The 23,057-nt window shown below is 40.2% G+C and overlaps 1 protein-coding gene across 2 annotated transcripts in view; it reads right to left on the bottom strand.

The window, feature by feature from the left end:
* Positions 1 to 1,262: 1,262 nt before the first annotated feature.
* The window catches only part of CFAP52 (cilia and flagella associated protein 52), a 51,083-nt gene continuing 29,288 nt past the window's right edge, over positions 1,263 to 23,057 (bottom strand). For both annotated transcript variants that reach the window (XM_063112756.1, XM_063112755.1), the window contains 6 exons: positions 14,063 to 14,211; positions 10,215 to 10,360; positions 7,530 to 7,681; positions 5,573 to 5,675; positions 2,358 to 2,469; positions 1,263 to 1,438 (listed from right to left, as the gene is read on the bottom strand). In XM_063112756.1, the coding sequence (XP_062968826.1) occupies positions 1,263 to 1,438; positions 2,358 to 2,469; positions 5,573 to 5,675; positions 7,530 to 7,681; positions 10,215 to 10,360; positions 14,063 to 14,211 (838 nt within the window). The remainder of the gene's footprint in view (positions 1,439 to 2,357; positions 2,470 to 5,572; positions 5,676 to 7,529; positions 7,682 to 10,214; positions 10,361 to 14,062; positions 14,212 to 23,057) is intronic.

The raw sequence follows: 23,057 nt of genomic DNA, 5'->3' as shown, positions 1-23,057 counted from the left end.
ACTCGGGCCCTTTCCAACCCCAGCATTTGCTTACCAGGAAGTTTCGGGGCTCTCAGGCGCGCCCCCTATGCGGTCATCTCTTCACTCCTTCACGCCAAACCCTTGCTGAATTGTTGCCCAATCAGAAATAGTTCGGCCTTGCCCCGCCCTTGATTCCCTGGGTAACCCCGGGGGCCTCCGCTCACGTTATTCCATAACTGTCAGGTTTATAATTAATCAGGCAAGGTCTTGCAAAATGAATGTATCCATTTCAAGCTCAAAAATAGAACGGCAGCATAAAGGTTGCAATATTACCTCAAAGCTCGGAAATGTTACTTGTTATTTAAGAAATAAGTCATTGTCACATTAAATAGCCTCTTTGATCTTTCAAATAGGGTAGCAGCCAGTTACCTGATGCAAAAAAGCTGCATTAGTTAAAGAATAAAGGACATGTTTAGGACATAAGACTACATAAGACTATTGTGAACTGCAGACTCCAAGTGTTTCTGGAAAATGCGATCATTTACCCTCTTTGGAAAAAGATCCCCTGTTGGATGATTAAAACACAAGGTCCATTTCATCGCCCTTCTGGTGGGAAGCACAGGTGAAAGATTTTATGGTCAACTCCAATAAAACAGTTCTGAAATTTCATCTTTGATAATCGCCCTAAGATCCCCAACACACATTTTCTTTGAAAAAGCATTCGTGTTTCACTCTACTCTAGGTCAGGAATTCTACCAATGCTTTAACATATTATTTTGCTTAATTCTCATAATAACCTTTTGAGCAGGAATTTATTCTCGCTTGATAAAAGGGAAAACTGAGGCCCAGAGAGTTTTTAAAAGCCTGCCCAAGGTCGGGATTCAAAGCCAAGTCTTGCCCCAGGCAGCTTGACCAATGAAATGATGATTAAGAAGGTGAATTCACTTTGCCTTATTTTTAGAGGATAGTAACAATGCTGTCTGTGGACAGGTCATGAGCAAGTTTTGTGGGTTTTGCAGAGTTGCAGAAAAGAGATTACAACAACTTGGAATTTGTTCATAATTTTTAAAACTTTTAATTACAATTACTGTCTGGAAAAAATTCTTGAACGTGTTTCAGTTTTATATACAATTTAAGAATATAAAATGTATTCTATAAGGGAAAGGAGAAATTTAGAGATCAAATATTTTGACTAAAGAACAAAGATAGATGCAAGAAATCAAGACTAGAGTTGGAGTTATCTCAACTGAGTGTTCAACCGGACTGCATGGGATGTCCTGGCTGGGGAGGTCCCAGGTGTTTCAGGAGGCATATGGGTACTTCCATCGCAAAATGGCTCCGTCGGCACTTACGCTAACAATATATTGATTTCCTGGACTTATCCGGATGCTCATGATGTTCCCACTGTGTCCCACCCCAACGTGAGTCACTTCACCCTCATTATAATCCCAAACTTTGACCAGATGGTCATTTCCACCTGAAAACACAAAACACAAAAATATAAACAGTTGCTGTAATAGAATAGAGACACACAGCCCTGATTTCAAATAACTGGATCATTTTCAGTACATTCCCCATGTGCCAACTTAAAAGAAGAAAATTCTGTCTTTATAATAAAGGTTTTACTTGATTATAAAAATCTATATATTTTGTAATAAATGGGGGGGGTGAGTGAAAGAAGGTGAAATCACCATTCATCCTACCACCCAGAATAACCACTAATAACTTCTTGGTTTAGTTCCTTCTGGGCTGTTTTCAGTAAGATGTATATATACACATATATATGTACATCTGTGTCTATGACTGGGATTGCACTGTGTCTAGTACATCTTGCTTTAAGTCAATGTGTTTGTGAAATGTTAATTCATTAACAGCATTTATTTGTTAATGTTCTGAAGAATCAAAGAGTCCAATGGGAAATGATGTTGATGTTGTTCTAATCGGCATGTTGCACAGTGAATGCCCCCTTGAAATACTGGTTAATTCATTTATTTTTAGGTGTAGGGGGAAGAGGGCATTACATCATTCAACAATAAAGGGGAATAAAAAGACTGGCTTTTAAGACTTCACTAGGAAATAGAGAGGAAGACATGCTGGATGGCCCAGGCCATTTAAAGGCCATTCTATCATCAATACTCATCACAAAAAGCAGACCTAGCAATGTAAGGCTTAGCTTTGATTTGTTCCCCTAAGGCTCCTGTGCAAATGTTTCCTCTCGTTGAAATGTTCACTTCTGGATTTTTCTTTTCCGGACACATTGGCTGCAATGTTCAGGTCTAAATCTAGCCAAATTGCCCTTGAGACCCTTTTGCAGCCCGGTGGCCTCCCCCTTGAGATTTCCATGTTTTCATCTAAATAAGCCAGGCTGTGCTTCCTTTTCTTATCCCAGGACTCACCTGTGACAAAGTGCACTCCTTCCTGTGTGATATCCATACCATTTATTGATCCAGACAAGGAACCTTCCAACTCTCTGATTACTGACCCATCAAATACTTCCCAGTAAGCAACCTGGAATTCAGGAAAGAAGCATTAGGCAGGATTCGGCTCAGTGGAATCCACACACATGCTAACAAAAGATGGTTCTACTCTATATAGAAGGGAGCAAAAATATACTATGGGATGATATCGGCTGACATTATAAATAGGCTACAGCAGGCGGTGGAGAAACCATTTTAATATTTTTAGTATTGGTTTTTAAATTTGCATTCTATTTAAAGAGATATTGATATGCTGATAAACCTGGATTGTGACAGAAAGGGCTTTTGATGAGACTAAGCAGATTGAGTCTAAAACAAGCTGTAAAAGAAAGAACAGCTACTGCACCCAGTTTCTCCTCTGCAGTTACAGGACAGCAAAGCTGAGGGTCTGCTGGGAGGGAAGCTTTTCCTTCCTTCCAGTGGGGAGTGAGCACTCCCGAGGGTTCTGGAAACTAGGCCTTGCATAGTCAACTTCCCGCTGCGCTGGACACTCCCTCTTCCTCCCATATTCCCAACTTTCCCTTCTGCCCCAAAGCAATAACATACTGTACAGAGTGGGGTTTAAAGACAAACAGATAGCCCTGGTCCCCCCCCCACTGGGGTGCTGATGGGCGGGAGATTTTTCCCTGAATATATTGCTTTCTACTTTGAACCTTGTGAATGCACAATCTATTCAAAAACAAAATTTCTAAATAAAGAGAGCTTGACCTGGAACCGGGAGTCTGAACTTGGGCACCCTTTTACCCATTTTTCTTTGTTTCATGTAGAATGAAATTTGCTGTGTTCTAGTCACTCTGCCAAGAATCCATATTTCTATTCCTCTGAATCTAGATAGAAACTGTGAATGCTCCTTTTTAACATTTTTCTTTTGCTCCATTATTTCCATCAATGCTTGATCATGATAACAAAACGTTCTGTTTTCATAGTAAAAGCATAAAGATGTATCAAAGCATGCCCGAGTCCATGTTTCTTAGGTAGTAGTTGAGACTTGACTGCCTGTCTTCCCAGCCATAGAAGTCAAAGTGATGCTCTCCTGGGCTCCACTGGGGGCTCGGTCTTTCCCAAGTGTCCCTGCTAGGGATGCCCTCCGTGAGATCTAGGTACTTCTGTCCCTGAGGCCTCAGCTCAGATGTCACCTCCATAAGGAGGCCTTTGCCAACCACACTAGCTAAAGGAGCTTCCCGCCACCCATCTGGTATCGTACAACCTGTACTATTTCCTTTTCAGTCCTTTCACCATCTCATATCTTGTTCACTTATTTCTCATTGCTTATTACATGTGTATTATCCAATTCCATCCCCTCCTACCCAAAATAAATAGGTAAGGCAAGTAAGCTCCCTGAGAGCAGGGTCACTGTCATGTCCCCAGCACTTAGAATAGTTTTGCAGATTTATGATTTGAATATTATGGTGAAAATTTTAATAGAAGGAAAATATACCGTTTCAAGTCTCATGAACTAAACCTAGGATATGACAAATATGTTTATTTTAAAATGCTATGAACCATATGTAAAGGTTAATTCTAGGTGTCAACTTGATTAGATGAAGGAATGCCAAGAAACCTGGTAAAGCTATCTTTTTAGGTGTGTCCACGAGGGTGTTTCCAGCAGGGATTAGCATGAGAGCCTGAGTGGACTGGGTGGGAAAGACCCGCCCTCAGTGTGGACAGGAACGATCCAATCCGCTGGGGGCTCAGAGAGAACAAAAGACAGGGGGAAAAAAGGTGAAGCTCTCTCTCGATCCACTGGAGCTGGGATACACTCTTCTCTCCTGTCCGTGGACATCAGAGCTTGAGACTCTTCAGGTTTCAGGTTCCAGGACTTACATCAAGGACACCATCAGCTTCCCTGGTTTTGAGACCTTTGGGCTTGGACTGAGCCAAGCTACCAGCATCCAGTTTGCAGACGGCCTATCGTGAGATTTTTCTTCACAATTGTGTGAGCTAATTCCCCTAAAAAAAAATCCCTTCTTGTATATTTATAACATATCCTATTGATTCTGTCTCTGGAGAACCCTGACTGATACACCATATGCCAGGAAATTTAGAGTGACATAATGATGAACTCCCAAATATCCATCCCATCCCAGTTCCAAAGGGAAGCCTACTCGGACTACGAGTCAAACACAAGAGTTGAAGGATGCTATAAGCCAATTTGGGCCATGAGACATGAAGAAACTAACAAAGCCAACTTTCAGAGACCTCCACACCATCTCACAACATTCTTCGGCATCAGGCAAATCCTGGTGGCTTGGATCAGGAAGCATGTCTTGGGTTTTTATGACAACGTGTCTTCAGGCAGTAGTTTCCAATTACCTGGGACAATTAAACAGGAAAAAGCCCCAATCCCAGATTCCAATTTGAAGTCAGTGACAATGGGGGGTGGGAAGCACCTTTAGTATTTTCCCCACAATATTTTTATACTTCTAATACATCAACTCTTTCTTTACCTGGTGAAAAGATAAAAATGCAACCTCTTCTTCAGTTATCTCAAAGTTAACTCAAAGTATGAATTCAGGGGATTCCAAACTCATTAAATGGATGTGCTGGTAATTAGCCTGAGATCGGGCTGATCTGATATGGCCTGCAGGGTGGGTGACACCTTCCCATCCTTACCCATGGGCCTCCCTCCTAAAGCCTCTCACTTGCTGCAAGGGGAAATGTCCCCCCAAACAGAAGGACCAATCATCTTGGGAGCAGTCCCCAGCTCAAGAGATCTTTAACATACTGATGAAATAGAGTGATGAGATATGAAAAGCTCTATTGTCTTTCTATTTGATTTTAGTCAAAGTAACAACTGGTTTGGGCACAATTCCACTCCAGCCTCGGAAATTTCCTAACAATAAAAACCAGTATTTATTGAGTACCCACTATGTTCCGGGCCCTATGCTATAAGCATTATACACAAGCATTGACTTTAATACTCACAGCAACATTGTGAGGCCAGTGCTATCATTCCCATTTTGCAGACAGGAAGGGAAGGCTGCATGGCCTTTCCAAAGTGACACAGCTGATCAGCAACAGACCCATCATTTGAACGACGGTGGCTTCACTCCGGAGCCTGCACCCTCAGCCACAACGCTTCACTGCTTTTCTGTTGCACCAGAAAGATCTTGGCTCTTGATGGGAGGACTTACCTTTCTGTCTGTTCCACTGGTGATGATCTGGAACTCTTCGGGGTGATAACACACACACTGAAATAACGTATTGGCCAGGATCATCTGATTCCTCCTAAGATGCCTGAGAAGTAAATTCAAAAGCTGTGAAACAACTTTCTTTTTTGTAGAAAGTTGATTTACTGTTCAAATTGGATTTGGTACAAGCTTGGATTTGGGTTGGCTTATCTATCCCAAACGTCTCATACTGATCAGCATGGTGGCACTTGTGTTTATTCAAAATAGACTCCTGGTTACTCTGCCCTCTCTATTTCTATATTCTCCCCTTGCATCCATCAACAGCAATCAGAAGATAGAGAATAAGACTCTTTACTAAGCACAGAGCACAAAACTCAATGAGAAGCCTTAAGTTCCAGCAAGAAGGGAGTAGAAGAGGCTGAACTCAGAGCCAACCTGCTGCCTCCCACACACTGTACTTCATTCTGGAGGTCACCATTTGGAAGTGGAGCTCCCTACAAGCCAGCTAGCAAGGTGTGGGGAAAGGCTTTTTAAAAATGGATATTACTAGGCCCCACCTCTAGGGATTTGGATTCTGTAGGCTGGGATGAGGCCCACAGATCTACATTTAAAACTAGCATCCCAGTTGATTCTTGTGTGCACAATAGGCTGAGAACCCCTGCCTCAGATACTGTACCAAGAAATGTGTAAATATCACTTCTCTTTCCACAGACAACGTGCTGGGTGGCCATCTCACAGGCCAGGCTTTCCTGGCATTTTAAAAAAAAAAAAAATGCACCTTCTTCTGCAGTTTCTTTTCATGATGGGAGTTTTCAAATGTGATATCTGAGCTGAGCATTTTAACAGATTTTGGCACAACTATTTCTGCTACACAAAACAAGGGCTTCAAGGATTTAAGGCAGTCACAAACTATCCATGGAAATAAGTTTAGACATGCCCTTCTGGTTATATATGTTCCCAGTGGGAAGGTCAGGTGTAGGTAACACCTTCTACAAGTGTGGTCCTTCGACCAGCACTGTCACTTGGGCACTTGTTAGAAACGCAGAATCTCAGGTGCCACCCTAAATCTATTGAATCAAAATATACATTTTAACAAGATCCCCAGGGGATTTGTAAGCACATCAAAATTGGAGCCACACAGGTTAAAAGACAGAGGCTTGCTTTGGTTTTTGTTTTTGAATGTATTAAATAAAAAGTGCTCTGCCTGTGCCTGTAGTTCTCATCCCCTTCTCTCCAGTCAGGAGCATTTCATATTTCACCAATGCATGTCTCCCTTCTCCCGTCTTCCTACGTATTCCAACCTCTCTTACACAGTTATGCAGAGGCAACACATCTTAGGAGGTGATGGTGGATGGGGGGAAATAGGGTCTGCTTCTAAATTAAAAACACACAGCAAAAATGCTTATGGTCAGAAATTCAAAAACCATCTTTGAAAATCCTTTAAATTACTCCTTCAGTAAAGTTCATGTGCTTTGGTCCGGACGGTTTGGAGTTAGGCATTCTGTGATATGCTTACAGGGTAAGGGCTCTCTGGGAATGAGGCCACCGGAGGGGGAGGGCAAATTTATGCTGCCCCCTCCCCCCCATGGCGTGCTCATCCTGGACTTCACGTGACCGAGTGCAATGATAAAGAGTAGCGTCTGCAACGTGCTTCCCTGGCTCCCTTTTACTTGGAACACTCAGAGTTGAATTAGCACAACTTAGATCCTCCTTCACTGTGGGTGCCCAGAGAGCGACTTCCCTATCCACCCAGCTACTTCTAACATTCAGTTCTTCCTGCAAATTCCACCCTTCTCTGCAGCATCTGTAAACCCTGGACGGTCATAGAGACTAATGGCTTCTAAAGAACATCCCTCTACTGTTGCCTTAAGATTTCTGTCCTCCATTGGAGTCTCCTCTCAAGTTCAATAAAACACTGGTGTGCTTGGGTCTGGCAAGCGTCTCCATCACAGGTACCTACACGAGGTCCCAAATGATGCAAGTCCCGTCGGTGCTGGCCGTGACACATTCCTCGTTGTTCTTCTTCACCTTAATGCAGGACACGGAGGACTTGTGTTCCTTCAGGGCCTCCTCCAGCTTCTGGATCTGGCAGCCTATCTTCCACACCCTCACCTGCCAGCCATAAAGCACATGATCGTAACACACCCTTGGGACTCTCAAAGGGATCGAAAAAGATCCTGGGAGCTTTTTTCTCTGTGCTGCCCTCAGTCTGCTTTTTTAACTCCCTGTCCTTATCTCAGTTGGGTAAGGTCGAATGCTGAGTTGAAGGCCAGGGATATCCATGCACAAGAGGTAATCATCTCCCCTGGAGCTTGCAAAATGCTACCGATGACCCTGAACCTGTTTCTACTTTCAGGCTGAGAAATTTATTTAACACATGCTATAAAAATCAATAAGGTGAGGGCTGCTGCTAAAGCAAATGAAATAATATGTCTACTCATTTCTGCTGAGCATTGCTCTCAAATTTCTGGTGCCATCAGACAATTTCTTGGGTACTCAGAGCCACGTTTAAACTTTCACATCAGCTATTCAGTTTTAATCATTTAGAACCAATGGCTCTCAACCTACTGAGCCCAATTCCCATTTTCTATTGCAAATATTTTCTAACACCAGTTTATTATCCTGAAATGAAATTCAGAGGTAATGTAACTACCTACACACAAAATTTCAAAACAGATAATCTTATGCCCTACCTGTAATAAAAAGGATAAATAAAAGGAAAGTTACTTAGTTATTATAGTATGTCCTTTAATGGATAAAGGCTCCGCCACAGCTAAATCAGAAAACATAGTAATGTAGTCAGATGTTTATGATGAGCATGTTGGATTTATGAAAAATAAGAGCAGAAACTGTTCCCTACAAGTAATGCAGGACGATGAAAGAACAGGGGTCTAGATTAAAAGCCAGTGCTAGGATCAGTGTAAGGACCTGTTTGTAACTGATAAAAGAAAAATAACCTTAAATGAAGTGAGGAGGACATTTGAAGACACTTTCTACATTGTCGAAGTAAAGACAATGAGGAAGCATGCCACTATCTCAAGTGAGCTGGGCCATGTTCATTTCTACGGTGTCTAAATAATTCCCTAAGTTCTGACATGGGGTGGGATAATGACCAGTATCAAAGAAAACAAATCTAGCTTGAAATCCCACTACAGGTGGAGGCACACATTCAGTCTTTAGCAGGGGGATATTCAAAATACTTAGCTAGCATGATGTGGGTACTGGCCAAACAGCCCCAGGACTGGGAGCCAGGGTCTTGGAAGCACTTTGGAGGTGCTGTGGGATTTTAGGGAGTTTGGGGTATACTGCGGGAAGGTGACAGGGTGGTAGGGTTGAGGTCTTCCCGAGTGGGACACCCAAGCAATGGCCATTTACCATTAAAAATGGAAGAATTTGAGGACTTGAGTAGCTACTGCGTTCAGGTCAGATTGACAAAGACCTTGACGACTATCTCTTTCCAAGGCAAAGCCTGTAACAGCTGCATGGGAAAGAAAGAGGAGGAGGAGCTGACATGAGACTGTAGAAAGAGTGCTAAGCAGGGCCAGTGAAGAGCAGTGAATTTGTGAGGTGTGACTTCCTCCGGCATCTTGGGCTCAGGCATGTCGGATGCAGATGGTCCTAGCCAAGTTTGGGCATCAGCAAGGCAGGTGCCCCAAAAGGATGCAGGAGCAAGCAAGCATGTTGAGGGTGTCAACAGGAGTGGGACTGAAGAGATAAGCGAGGGGAGTCAAGCCATGAGGGTATGATAATAGGCAGAGGGCGGGGGTGTGGCCCAGGGCCAGACATGTGGCTATAGAACACCTGAAATGCAGCTGGTCCGGAAGGAGATGTGCCCTAAATGTAAAATGCACACACCAGATTTTAAAGACTCGGTACAAAATAAAGAATGTAAAATGTCTCATCAATGGAAGTATTGTTATCTCCACTTTACACAGGAAACTGAAGCACAGAGAGGTTATGGCACATGCCCCAGGTCACACAGCTGGAAAGTGGTAGAAAGGAAATTTGAGCCCAGACATTCATCCGCATTGCCTAAACTCTGCTAAAGTCTGCATCAAGACATGTCTTTCTTCTCCCTGATGAGTTTTTCCTATGACCTCTGAGAAAAGAAAAAAAAAGAAAATGTCCTGTGTAGAGAAAAGGAAGTCTTAGGAACAGAAGAAAAATCGGGCTGTGGGGGAGACTCCAACATCAGTGTGTGAGTGAAAGGAGTTTTAGGCTCCTCGAAATGATGAAAAGGAAAAAAGTGAGTGTAATCATTTAAAAATAATGGTCAAAACATCTGGGTGTATTAAAGAACTGATTCTAAAAATACCATCTGCTTTAATAGATAAAGACAATTTATACAACTGTGGTCCTCGGAGGAAAATAACAAGTCTAACAAAACTGGCAAAAGACTGACTTGGATTCATAACTCCGCTCCATGTAGAACACTTTCATGTCTGTGTCTTACGTGTCCTTTCTGTGAACAAATGTATTTATATAAATATTTATAATATGAGAACTTTAATTGATGATGTATTTTAGGGTTTCATCAAAAATCTTAATTTTGTCCTTCAAAATTTTAAATCAGATAGCCTCCTATAATTCAGTTGCTCTAAATCAAGGGTTATTTTTTTAAAAATTCTGCTTTCAAGAACAATACCTCCCCTTCCCCACCACCGCTGATGATTCTTTTACAGTCACTGGTGGTAGCGATGGCCGTCACACCGATCCTGTGAGCACTGTTAATGGCATACATCAGTCGGCCTGTCTCTGGGGCAAAGGCTCGGATTTTACCGTCGTCCCACGCTGGCATGAAAGGGAAACAAAAGGCAGGCAGGATCAGCATACTCACCCTCTCTTCACAGACTGCTGATCTCATGAATGAGAGTCAGGACTGGGAGCAGTGCTGGTGACAGAGAAAGGAGGCCAGCCCCCACCGACTTCCAGCAATCATGTGCCTCTTTCCCCCTGATTCCCCAAACTGGTCACACCTGGCTGAAGGAAAGGAGTGGTTGTCTTGGCCAAAACTGCCTCCAGGTGCATCCCATGCCAGGTGAGGGAGGGTGGGGAGGAAAGCAAGGATGGAGGCCAGCTCCCACCTCTCCATGAGCTGCAAGATTTGCACACTGAACCAGCTAGATGATATTGTACCTGATACAGAATTTAACACTTACAAATAATTGATGTCTTTCTATTCACCCCCACCTTTAAGTATTATGCTCCTTCCCTACCTCCCCCCATCTTTCCCATCTCAATAAAAGTTGCCGTCATCTATCCAGTTGCTAAAGCCAAGAACCTCAGTTATTCTTGATTCCTCTGTTTCATACGCCCAACCCAATCCAACATCCAATCCACCAGCAAGTCCCCTCAGCTCTGTTAAAAAACATCCATGATCTGACCATCTCTCAACCCCTCCACTAGTACCACCCTTGTCCAAGCCATCACCATCTCTCTCCTGAATTATTATGTGTCCTCCCTAGCCTTCCACTCTTGCTTACTATCAGCTATCTATACAGGGGTTGGGGTGAACTTTTTAATGCCGTGTCCTAATCAAGAACTCCCCAAAACTTTTCCCACTGCACTTAGTATTAAAATCCAAACTACTTTATCCTCCACAGTAACTAGTATCTGCCCCCTACCTTCCTCTTCAATCTCCTCTGCTATCACTCTCCCTGAACCCCACACCCCAACTGTATCCATTAAGCTCCAGACACAATGGCCCTCTTGCTATTCCTCAAATACACCGAGTGATATCCCACCTCAGGGCCTTTGCGCTTGCTGTTCCTTCTGCCTGGAATGCTCTTCCCCCAGGTCTTCACATGGCTGGCAACTTCTCATCTGCTTTAGTGCCACCTCTTGACCTTAGCAATTTTAAATAGGATTATCAAGGTAGATCCCATTTCAGCAAAGACTTGAGGGAGTGAGCCATGGGGGTATCTGAGCAAAGAACATTCCAGGCAGACAGAATAGCTGGAGCAAGGGCCCTGTGCCCAATGTGTCTGAGGAATGGTATAGCCAGAGGGGATGTGGAGTAAAAGAAAAAATTATAGGTAAGAAGGTGGAGGTGAGGAAGGAGAAAAAGTCATGTAGGGCCTTGCAGTTGATTACAGGGACTTGGTCTTTTACTCTCAGAGGGTGACTTTTGAGCCCTAGAAATGGCATGATCTGTCCTACATTTTAAAACAGATTTATGGCTTCTGTGTTGAGAATATGAGGGAACTTCAAAAAGTTTGTGGAAGAAATTGAATTAAAAGATAAAAATAAAAAATATAAACTTTATTTCTCAACATAAGCTCCTTCAAGTCCAAGACACTTTTGTAAGCTGATGATAGCAGCCATTTAGCCCATCCCTAAAGAACTGAGGGTCCTGGGAATTTAATCATGTCAACCTAGTCTTTTTTACATTATTAACTGAAGGAAAATGGGTGCCCTTTAAAGATTTTTTTTTAAGATTAGGAAACAAAAAGAAGTCAGAGAAGCCAAATTAAGACTGTAAGCATCCTAATATTAGGATGCCTAATAATATCCTGTGGAAACTCTCACAAAAAAATTGCTCTGTTTGATGAGAGGAATGAGCAGGAGCATCGTCACGGTGGAGAAGATTCGCTAGTGAAGCTCTGGCATTTTTCTGATAAAGTTTTGGCTGACTTTTTCAAAACATCTTATAAGAAGCACATGTCTTCATTCCTTGACCCTCCAGGAAGTCAACAAGCAAAATGCCTTGAGCATCCCAAAACACTGTTGCCATGACGTTTGCTCTTGACTGGTCCACTCTTGCTTTGGCTGGACCACTTCCACCTCTTGGTTCCCATTGCTTTGGTTGTGTTTTGTCTTTAGGACTGGTAAGCCATTTTCCATCTCCTGTTATAATTCTTTGAAGAAATGCTTCAGGATCTTGGTCCCACTTTTTAAACAATTTCCAAAAATCTCTGCTCTTGTCTGCACCCGATCTCGATGCAACAGTTTTGGAACCCATCAAGTGGAAAGTCTGCTCAACTGTAACTTTTTGAGTCAGAATTGTGTAAGCTGAGCCAGTTGAAATGCCTATGGTGTTGGCTATTATCTTTGCTGTTAATCGTTGGTCCTCTTCAGTTAGGGCAAAAATTAGATTCATTTTTTCCTCAGATTGATGTGGCTGGTTTGCTGCTGTGTGCTTCATGCTCAGCATCCTCTAGTTCCTTCTGAAAATGAGCTGCCTGTTTATAAACTGCTGATTTCTTTGGGGTGCTGTCCCCATAAACTTTTCGTAAAGCATCAGTGATTTCACTATTCTTCCACCAAACTTCACCATTGATTGGCTGTTTGCTCTTGCTTCAATCTTAGCAGAATTCATGTTTCTGAGAGGGGTTCTTTTCAAACTGATGTCTTATCCTTCGTAGTGCCTCAGACTAGATCCTGTTCAGATATGTTATAACAAGGTAGTATGAGTTTAGTTTTGTGCAAAAAAAAAAAAATTTGAAATCCATGCATAGATTTTTCATAGTAACTCTTTTCCATGAACTTTTTGAAGACTCCTCCTAGACAAGGGAGAGAAGGATCATGGGCAAGAGGAGAAGTAGGGAGACCTGGTAGGAAGCTTCTAGAGCAATCTAGGAGAGAGATGATGGTGGCTAAGATAAGGGGAGAGGTGATGAGAAGTGACGGGAGTTTGGATACACTTTGAAATGAGAGCCATTAAGGCATATGGATGAGAATATAAGAGAAAAAGAGGAGGTGGTGATTACTCTAAGATTTCTGATCTGAGGGTTTGTTAGCTCTAAGTGTAATGTAAGCTCCTGGTGACCACTATGTGGAGAAGACATGCCCCGGGGGAGGCGGAGAGACCAAAAAAGAGGAAATAGAGTCAAGAAAAGAGAGGATGAAATGGATTCCCAATATCACCATTTTGACAGCTGCACCTAAAGATCCACTTGACTTTTTATTCATATAAATCAATTTGTATTGATATAAACCACTGGGGAAATTTGCATATAGATTAGACATAAGATAATATTAAGAAGTTTTATAAGAAAATATTTTTGGAAATGCATACTGAAGTATTTAGAGGTGGAATATCGTGGTGTCTATAATTTATGTTAAAATACTTTGGTGTAAAGTAATGTCTTGAGTTTAAAAATAAATAAATTCCCTTTGAGGCATAGCTTAGGGTTAGGGTTAGGTTTTTAATCTCTTACACAACAAAAAGGATTCTAAAACAAGTGTTCTGTACTGACTAAGACATCAAATCCATTTCTAAATTGAATTATGAAATTTCTTAGCTAGAGAGAATAATATATGGTATATGCAGCAATCTGAGAGAAGAGAAAATTGCTATTTGGTTCTTCCTAGCTCAGAAAGTCTCCTGGCTGGAAGGGAACTTCAAAGAGAGGCTTCAAATTAGAAGCAAGGAGGAGGGGCCCATGGGAGGCTGTTCAGGTATCCACGTGTAGAGACCAGTGTGGAATGAGATTGATAAGAATCGAAACCACAGCTGAAGAGCAGAGCCAGATCTTGGTCTGTTGATGTTACCTGAAATGATGCACTTGCCATCCCTCATGAAGTCGATGCCATGGCAGGTCATGTTGGGCACAGTGATCCGCAGCAGCTCCCTGTTGGACAGCGTGTGCCACACCCTGATGTCCTTCTTGGCACAGGTGGCGAAGAGCTCAGCAGTGCCACTGCAAAGAAGCCATCGAGAGAATAAGAGGTGCAGCTGTAAAAGATGCATGGTGTTTCTCAGGTGCAGATTTTACACCAAAATGTATTTCACACAGATATAGGGAATGATGCCTTTTGGTGCCTTTTAGATACCAATTATCTGAAGGCTTAATAATCTTACAGATTTCTTATGTAAAATGGCACTTAATGCCCTCAAATTACCTGTGGACAATCTTCTGTAGTTCTTTTCCTTTAGAAAGGGTTGAGACAAAGTAAATTTAAAGTCTCTCAAAGTCTTGGTAGACTGGAGGATAGTAACATTTTTTTTTTTAAAACTACTCTATTGAGATATGATTGACACAAAAAACTATACATATTTCATGTATATCACTTGATGAGTCTGGAGATAAGTATATACCCAATAAGTAATATTTTTTGAGATAAATATATCCATGGAATACTTATATGAAAAGAGGATAACCAAATCCTTTCTTGTAAAGTAGACCATCTTACTAAAATTTCAAAGAAGAAAATGACAAGGGTTCTAGAATTCATGTTTGCAGATAACCCAAAACCCTTCTTTGCTTAGTTATGGGGAAAATAGAAGATTGTGGACAAGGCAGAGTAAAAAAAAAAAAAAAAAAGAAAGAAAGAAAAAGAAAAAGGCAACTTGTTGTAAATAAAATGTAAATTACCAATGTCTCAAAAGATCACAGATTATTCCAATCTGGATAAGAAAAATGCATAATACTGGGGTACAATGAAGACCATTTGATTTATAAGTATAAATTTCTAACTAGTCTCTATGGAGACTGAAGCTAGCCTTTAGATATAAGTACTTCTCAAGCCATTTCCACATATCATTATAAACACATTTCTTTAAAACAGAGTCTCTTTCTTATTTTAAAATCTACTTAGTTTGGAATTAATAGGAAAAATAAGTAGATCCTTCCCACACATTTAACTTTGGGTCTCATAGTTAAAATTATGATGCTGAACTAGTTACTTAGAATAAGTGCTAGAACAGATACCAGATGTGATATAGCCCCTTGCCAGACAGTCCTAATTAATGAAATCAAGTTAAGCCAACATTAGAATGTTAATACTTATTTAAAATAAGAGATGCTTTAGGTCAGACAGTGCCTTCAGTGAATCAGCTCCTCCTTTGGGGAAAGTGAGCTCTTAAAGAGGCATATGGACTACTCATGAAAATAAGTATCATAAAATCAATGCTCCTAGAGTACTTTCCAAGCTCTTTACCCTTGATGGACAATTCACTTCCTCAGCAGTCAAGCCCAGTCCAAAACTGAGCCATTCAAGCGGTAGACTGTCCTTAGTTTAGGATCTGAGAAGTTAAGCTCCAGAAAGAACCACGCTGATTGGGTCATGATGATGAAATGGGCCCCTGTGCTCCCTCCCTCCCATGAAATGAAGATACAGACAGACGTGGATGTAGGTGTACACATAGATATACATATATGTTTTCCCTTGACAATACAAGAAAATAGGGAAGAGTGGCACCAAACAGGCCACAAACATTGAGAATAAACAGTAATCAGCCAGATAAGATCTGTAGAGAAACAAACTGGAGAAAAACTCAGCTCAAAAACACAATCAGACAGGACATCTTGTAACACTGGAGCAGCGAGCTGGTTACACAAACCTTTTCACAGATAATTATAAAACTTGGATACAATTAACAACAATAATAACCAAAAATCCTGAAGACACTGAAACCCCTAAAAGTAGATAGAAAGCAAGAAGAGTTTGCTCTTGTAAAAGTGCAACTGGAGAGGCTTTGGAATGGTTGGTGTGTGGCTTTCTCACCCGAGGGTGCTCTCCCACTCCCACAGCTTTGTGGCTGTAGAAAAAAGTTAGCAGAAATACCATACCCTCACCAGCTAAAGGAGCTAGGGATGAGAGTTAAGGGCTAGAAAATCAGCTGAAATTTAAAGGAGGAAATCCGGGCAGCAAGAGAACCACAGGAGCAAGACCTAAGACATAAATTCTGATTGTAAACACTATTCACATTCCTGGCTGACAGCTCAATTATATAAGTATGCAGAACTCATAAGAGGAAAAAAAAGCAGGCAGAGACCATAGAGGATTCTACTATTTTTTTTAATTGATTTTTTTTTTTTTTACTTCTGCATTTGAACACAGCTAGATGGTGTCAACCTGAGAGTTTTTGTTTTTTTAACTGAATATATTCTCCAACCATGCTCAGCTCGGATGGCAGAAAGCTGAACCTTACAGGCTTGAAGTGTCAGAGCTTGAGGTCAGCAGAATACTTGGAAATTAGGGACAAATCACTAGAAGCAAGGAAATAAAGAAATAGATGAGCTTCACCTCTGCACAAACCCTTGGGTGATTGTCAAATGATGTAAGGCCATGGAAGAACCCAGGGCCAGGCTAAAAAAGCAGCAGTGGAAGTCATGAGACTATCAACTGATGCATGCTATGGGGAAACAAAATTTACAGTTTGGGTTCATGCAATTATCCTCACAGAACAGAGCTGCTACAATGTATTATATATGATATTGAGTTTTCGACAAAAAATTATCAGACATGCAAACAAATAGGAAAATGTGACTCAGAAAATAGGCAGTCAAAAGAAAAACTGACTCCAAGTCGAACAAGGTATTAGATTAGCAGACAAAGACTTCTAAGCAGCTATTTAAAATATATTCAAAACATTAAAAGAAATCATGATACCAATAAATGAATGGTTGGGTAATCTTAACAGAGAACTAGAAACTATATATGTCTAATATTATAATTATATATTTTATAACAATTGTATTATTTCTATAGGTGAAAAGTACAATAATGGAAATAAATGTAATAGAGGGGCTCAGCAACAGACGGCAAAAGAATCAGTGGATGTGGAGGGAGGTTTAATAGAGATTACAGGATGAGAAAACAGAGAGAAAAGGACTGAAGAAAAATGAACAGCCCAGAGACCTGCTGGAGAACATCAAGTTATTCAACACATGTGTAATTTGAATCTCAGGAGAATAGAAGCGACAAAAGGTGACAACTTTTGAAGAAATAATGGCTGAACAGGTATATGAAAAAGTGCTCAACATCACTAATCATCAGGGAAGTGCAAATCAAAACCACTCTGAGATATCACCTCACCCCAATCAGACTGGCTATCATAAAAAAGAGAATAATAAATGCTGGCAAGGGTGTGGAGAGAGAGGAAACCTCCTGCACTGTTGGTGGGACTGTAAATTAGTAAAGCCATTATGGAGAACAGTATGGAGGTTCCTTAAACAACTACAGAGAGAACTTCCATATGATCCAGCAATTCCACTGCTGGGGATACATCCAGAGGATTGGAAAATATCAGGTCAAAGGCATACCTGCCCTCCCATGTTTATTGCAGCTCTATTTACAATAGCTAGGCGATGGAACCAACATAAATGTCCATCAACGGAGGGCTGGATAAGGAAACTGTGGTATATATACACAACGCAATACTACTCAGCCATAAAAAAGAATGAAATTCTCCCATTTGCAACAACTTGGATGAGCCTGGAGAAAACTATCCTATGTGAAACAACCCAGGTACAGAAAGAAATACCGCATGGTCTCATAACCAGGAGCTGAATCCATAAATAAATAAATGAACAATAAAGAGAGACGGAGAGAAAGAAAGAAACAACAATCACAGTAATACGTTGAACTTTTAGAAAACTAGAGATGGAAAAGGGGAGGGGAGGGGAGAGGGTGGGGGCTAATGAAGAATTGGTCAATGGACACAAAGAATGATTGCGTATTGTAATGATGAATAAGCTAACTATACTGATCCTACCACCACACATTCTACACAATTATTGAAAATCAGTGTTGTACCCCACCCCACACGTATGTATAATAAAAAATTAAAATAAAAAAAAAAAGAATTCCTGCAGTCTAGATGCAAGATGCACATGGTGGTGCTTGCTTACATAAAGTTAAACTTTGTTCTAATAATAATAATAATAATAATAACTTTTCTGAGCTATAATATTTTTCTGTAACATTAAGTTAGTATTGGTAGAATTAATTATGTGAAATTAGGTCTTCTGGCTCCAGTCAAAATGCTTTCTCAGTAATTCTCTGACTCTACGAAAATGATCTTAGTTTAAATTTTCTATTTGCTCCAGTAATTATTTAAAATTATCGTAAAGAAAGTTTGAAGATAGTTAGATATTACTTACTGGTTATTCTTTAATTAGTGTTTACTATTGTCATTTCATAGTACTTAGGATTTATTACCTGTAGGATTTCTGCTTTCATGAAGTTAATAATACATTTTCAAGCCTAAAAAAAGAAAGAATGGCTGAAAACTACCTAATTGGGTGGAAAACATCAGCTTACAGATTCAAAAACGGTTAACAAACCCTAAACAGGATAAACACAAAGAGAAAGACATGTCATAGACAAACTGATGAAAGACAAAAGAGAAGAGAAAATCTTAAAAGTAGACACAGAAAAAGGATACATTACAAAGAGGGAACAACATGCAGAATACAGAATGACTTCTTATCAGAAACTATGGAAGTTAGAATGATATATGCAAACTAATGAATAAACAGAAAACTATCAGAGAAGAATTCTATACCCAGCAAAACTAGTCTCCAAAAATGAAGGCTAAAAAAGATGTTCTCAGATGAACAAAAAACGGAGAGAATTCCTCACCAGAGACTTATGCTTTAGAAAATTATACACAAAGTTATTTAGGATGAGGGGAAAAGACACAAAGTGGCAACACAGGTATGTAAGAAAGAATGAAGAGCGACAGTAGTTCTCAAGTATTTGTGTAAGCAGAGAAGACATTTTAAAATTTTTCTTTTCTTCTCTTAATTTCTTGAAAATATATATGGTTTTTTAAAGCAAAAATTATAATATTGTATTGATGACCTTACAACATTAATGGATATGTATGAGAACGATTGCACTAAGGATGCGGGTGGGGGTTAAGGGAAATATATTGTTACAAAGTCCCTATACCGTATTTTACTTGAAGTAATTCAATATTAATTCTAAGTAGGCTGTGATACATTAAAGATGGATATTCTTATCCTTACAGCAACCACTACAAAATTAATGCAAAGATATACAGCTAGAAAGCCAATAGAGCAATTAAGTAGAATGCTAAAAACATTTGATTAACACAAAAGGAGGCAGGAAAGAAGTACTGAAACAAAGAACAGATGAAACAAATGAAAACAAATAGCAAAATAAAAGATTTAATATAAACATATAAATATTACGTTAGGGGCTTGCTGGTTAGCTTAGTTGGTTAAAGCGTGGTGTTGATAACACCGAGGTCAGGGGTTCAGATGCCTGTACAAGCCAGCTGCCAAAACAAACAAACAAATATATCTCTATATATGTCAAATGTAAAAGGCATAGACTATCAGACTGGATAGAAAAGCAAGACCAATTATATGCTGTTTCAAGAGATGCACTTTAAATATAAAGATATATAAAAAAATAAAAGGATGAAGAAAGATATGTCATACAAAGAGTAAGCATAAGAGAGCTGGAATGAGTACATTAATATCCTACAAAAGGCACTTCAAATCAAAGAGAATTACTGAGACAAAGAAGAACACTTAATAATAATAAAAATATCAATACAAAAGGAAGATATAACAAGTAATTAATAACACCTGATAACAGAACTTCCAACTATATGAAGCAAAAATTGTCAGAAATAAAGAGAGAAATTTACATTCATCCCTTGAAACTTTAACACTTCTCTCAGTAACTGTTAAAACAAGTAGTGAGGATAAGGAGATGTGTATGACTCTAACAACACTAAAATCTTTCATAGAGAAAATAATCTCTAAAATACATATTGAATTGCTCTACTTACATAAAGTTTACAAGCAGGTGAAACTAATCTATGGGGAGAGACATCCAAGTCACGATTATTTTTGAGTAGGAAGGTGAGGCTAGCAATTAGAAGGGGTGTTTTGGGGATGATGTAAATATTCTATTGCTTGACCAAGGTGGTAGTCATAAAGGTGTGATAATTCATTGAGGTGTTCACTTATGACTTATGTACTTTCTGCATGTACATTATATTTCAATACAAACTACATTAAAATTCTTTTTATAACTCACCAAACTATTATTCAAGTTTGAGGGCAAAACAAAGATATTTTCAGTCCAGTCAAGATGGTGGAATAGACGGTCCCCAGCGTCACTCTCTCCCACAAATCAACTAATTTATAACTATTAAAAAGCAACGACAGCCAAGCTGGGGCCACTAGAGCTCAGAGGAAGAGGAGGAGAGACCTATGGAGTGCATGAAGGCCAGAGAAGACATGATGAGAGAAAGAAAAAACCTCTCTGACCATTTCAAGCCCTGGCCACTTCCAGGCTGGAGCTGCTGAGCACATGGAGCAGGAGCTGGCAAAACCCACAGCTGTGCCCTTTGGATGAAGTTGCAGCAGGGGAGATGAGGGTCTTGGTGGCCCCCAGGCCAGCAAGACCACTAATAGCATTTCTGTGGACCCACATAGGAGCAAGGAACCACATCAACTGAAAAAGAGGAGCTACTCAGAGGCCAGTGAGTCATCGCAAGGGAATGAAGCCCGGCCTATCCCATGGGAAGTGTTTGCAGCACGGGTGGTGGGGGAGACAGGCCCACCAGGAGAACACTGGGGTGCAGCAAAGACAGCTGACCTGCACCCCAATCAGTGAAGGACCACTCAGAGGAGAATGGTCAGGAATACAGAATTACATGGGGCGCAGTTTGATGAAAAGACTCAGGCTCAGAGCAGTGTTTCTACATAACCCAGTTGCATTGGATTTTACTAAACCTGGAAGTCCTATAAAGTCAACCATTAAAACCTGAGCTGAACAAAAAAGCCTTCCCCAGGTAATCAACAGCAATGCAGCAATTTAGCTCAACCACAGAGCTCAAGTACTGGTTCCCACAGTAACCCCCACTTTAGAAGTAAGCAAAGGATAACAAATTAGTTCCAGTGCAGAGTTTAAGTGGTGGGAACAGCAAATAATCCAACACAGAACTGAAAGAAAAACCAAGTACCTCCAACCAGAGACAAAGTTTCATATTAACTAGCAAAGGTCTCATTTCACCAAAGAACACCTATAATACCTAGAAGGACCAGAAATTCCCTGGGGGGAGGGGGAGGCACACCACCAGTGCCACAGGGCCTGCCCAGGGTCTGGAGGCATGGAGTGGGCACTGGACCCCCCTCCCACAGCCAGGCACACAACCATCATCACCACCAACTAGGTAAGGAGCATGACAAAAACATCACCTCCATGTGGGTGGCCCACCACAGCCACCCAATAACCATGGCTACTGCAAAAGTGGCTAGACGCCACAACCACCGTGCAGATGGCCTGCCAGACACTGGAGTGCACTGACACAAGGAGAGTCACCAGCAGAGACCAAAGAAAAGAAGAGGATGTCTCTCTCCACAAAGCTCATTCCAGAGTGACAGAAGAAGCATTTGCTCTGTGATAATATTGGAGGATCTGATCACATCTCTCAGCATTGGACAGATCATCTAGGCAACAGATCAACAGAAGGAGAGAAGAAATCTAGGGTAATTGTGGGGGGAGGGAGAAGGGGATGGAGAGAGATTGGACAAGGGGCATAAAGAATAAATATGATTTGTGGGACCAGCCCATGGCTCACTTGGGAGAGCGTGGTGCTGACAACACCAAGTCAATGATTAAGATCCCCTTACTTGTCATCTTTAAAAAAAAAAAAAGTATGATTTGTAACAATAGATATGCTAGTAATATTGATTTGATCAACATATGTCAACATTGAACGCCCAAAATATGTATAATCAATTATGATTAAATAAAAATTAAAAAATAAAAGAAAAGAAAAACAAAAACAAACAAATTTTTAAAAAAGATATTTCTAGATAAGCAAGGACCAAATTTTCCATACACAGACTGACTAAAAGAAATACCAAAAAACCTCCAAATAAACCAGAATCTAATAGGGTTGATGTTTGATGCGTGGGAAAAATGAGAATGATAAAAGCAAAGAACAAAATTAATAGTTAAATGTATAAAACAATAATAACGTAATCTGGATATATCTTTTCAAATAACTGTAGCATGGTATACAGTGGAGAAAAAGTGAAGAGGGAAATAAGAATATGCTGAGACTCTTGCCTTTTTGGCAGATAGGATACAAATGTTGGGTAACTGCAGTCTTTGATGGAAAAAATATATTTAAATATGTATATTAAAAATTCCACGGTAACCACTAAATGAAAAAAAATAAAGTGAATAGTTCCCAAGTCGTGTACAGTGGGGAAGGGAAAAACATGAACATTACAACCAAAGTCAAGAAAAAAGGAAATATGTTAAATAGAAAATAGGAAATATTTATAGTCATCAGATAGTAATAAGTATAAATTAATTAAATTCTATTAAAATACTAAAACTTACCTAAAACTAAACTATTAACAGGTTAAAAATAAAGAGTTAGGAAAAGACATACAGTTTCTTATGCTCTAATGCATGTTTGTATAATGAAGATTAACTTGTATGCAACTGGTAAATAAGCAAATGAGAGCAGAATATTGCAGAACTTTCATTGGTTCATTCATGATTTTTTTCTTGGTATATTAATACATTGATATATAAAGTAATAGCAGCTGAAAATAAAGAATATTAGCACAGCTAAGTTAGCAAGTGAAGGAAAAGTCTAGTCCCATGCACGATGTTCATTTGTTCTGTGTTCATCCTCTCATCTCAGTTAATCCCCACAGTGCAGCAGCTCAAGCCTTCCCAGATCTCCTTTCAGAAAGTTGCCTTCGCTTTTTAAATGATGAAGTCCTATATGCACTGTGGTATTTCTTAATTTATT

The sequence above is a fragment of the Cynocephalus volans genome, chromosome 10 (genome assembly GCF_027409185.1).
Source record: "Cynocephalus volans isolate mCynVol1 chromosome 10, mCynVol1.pri, whole genome shotgun sequence".
NCBI lineage: Eukaryota > Metazoa > Chordata > Mammalia > Dermoptera > Cynocephalidae > Cynocephalus > Cynocephalus volans.
The sequence above is the reverse complement of the archived record's forward strand: the minus strand, read 5'-3'. Positions and strand labels throughout refer to the sequence as shown.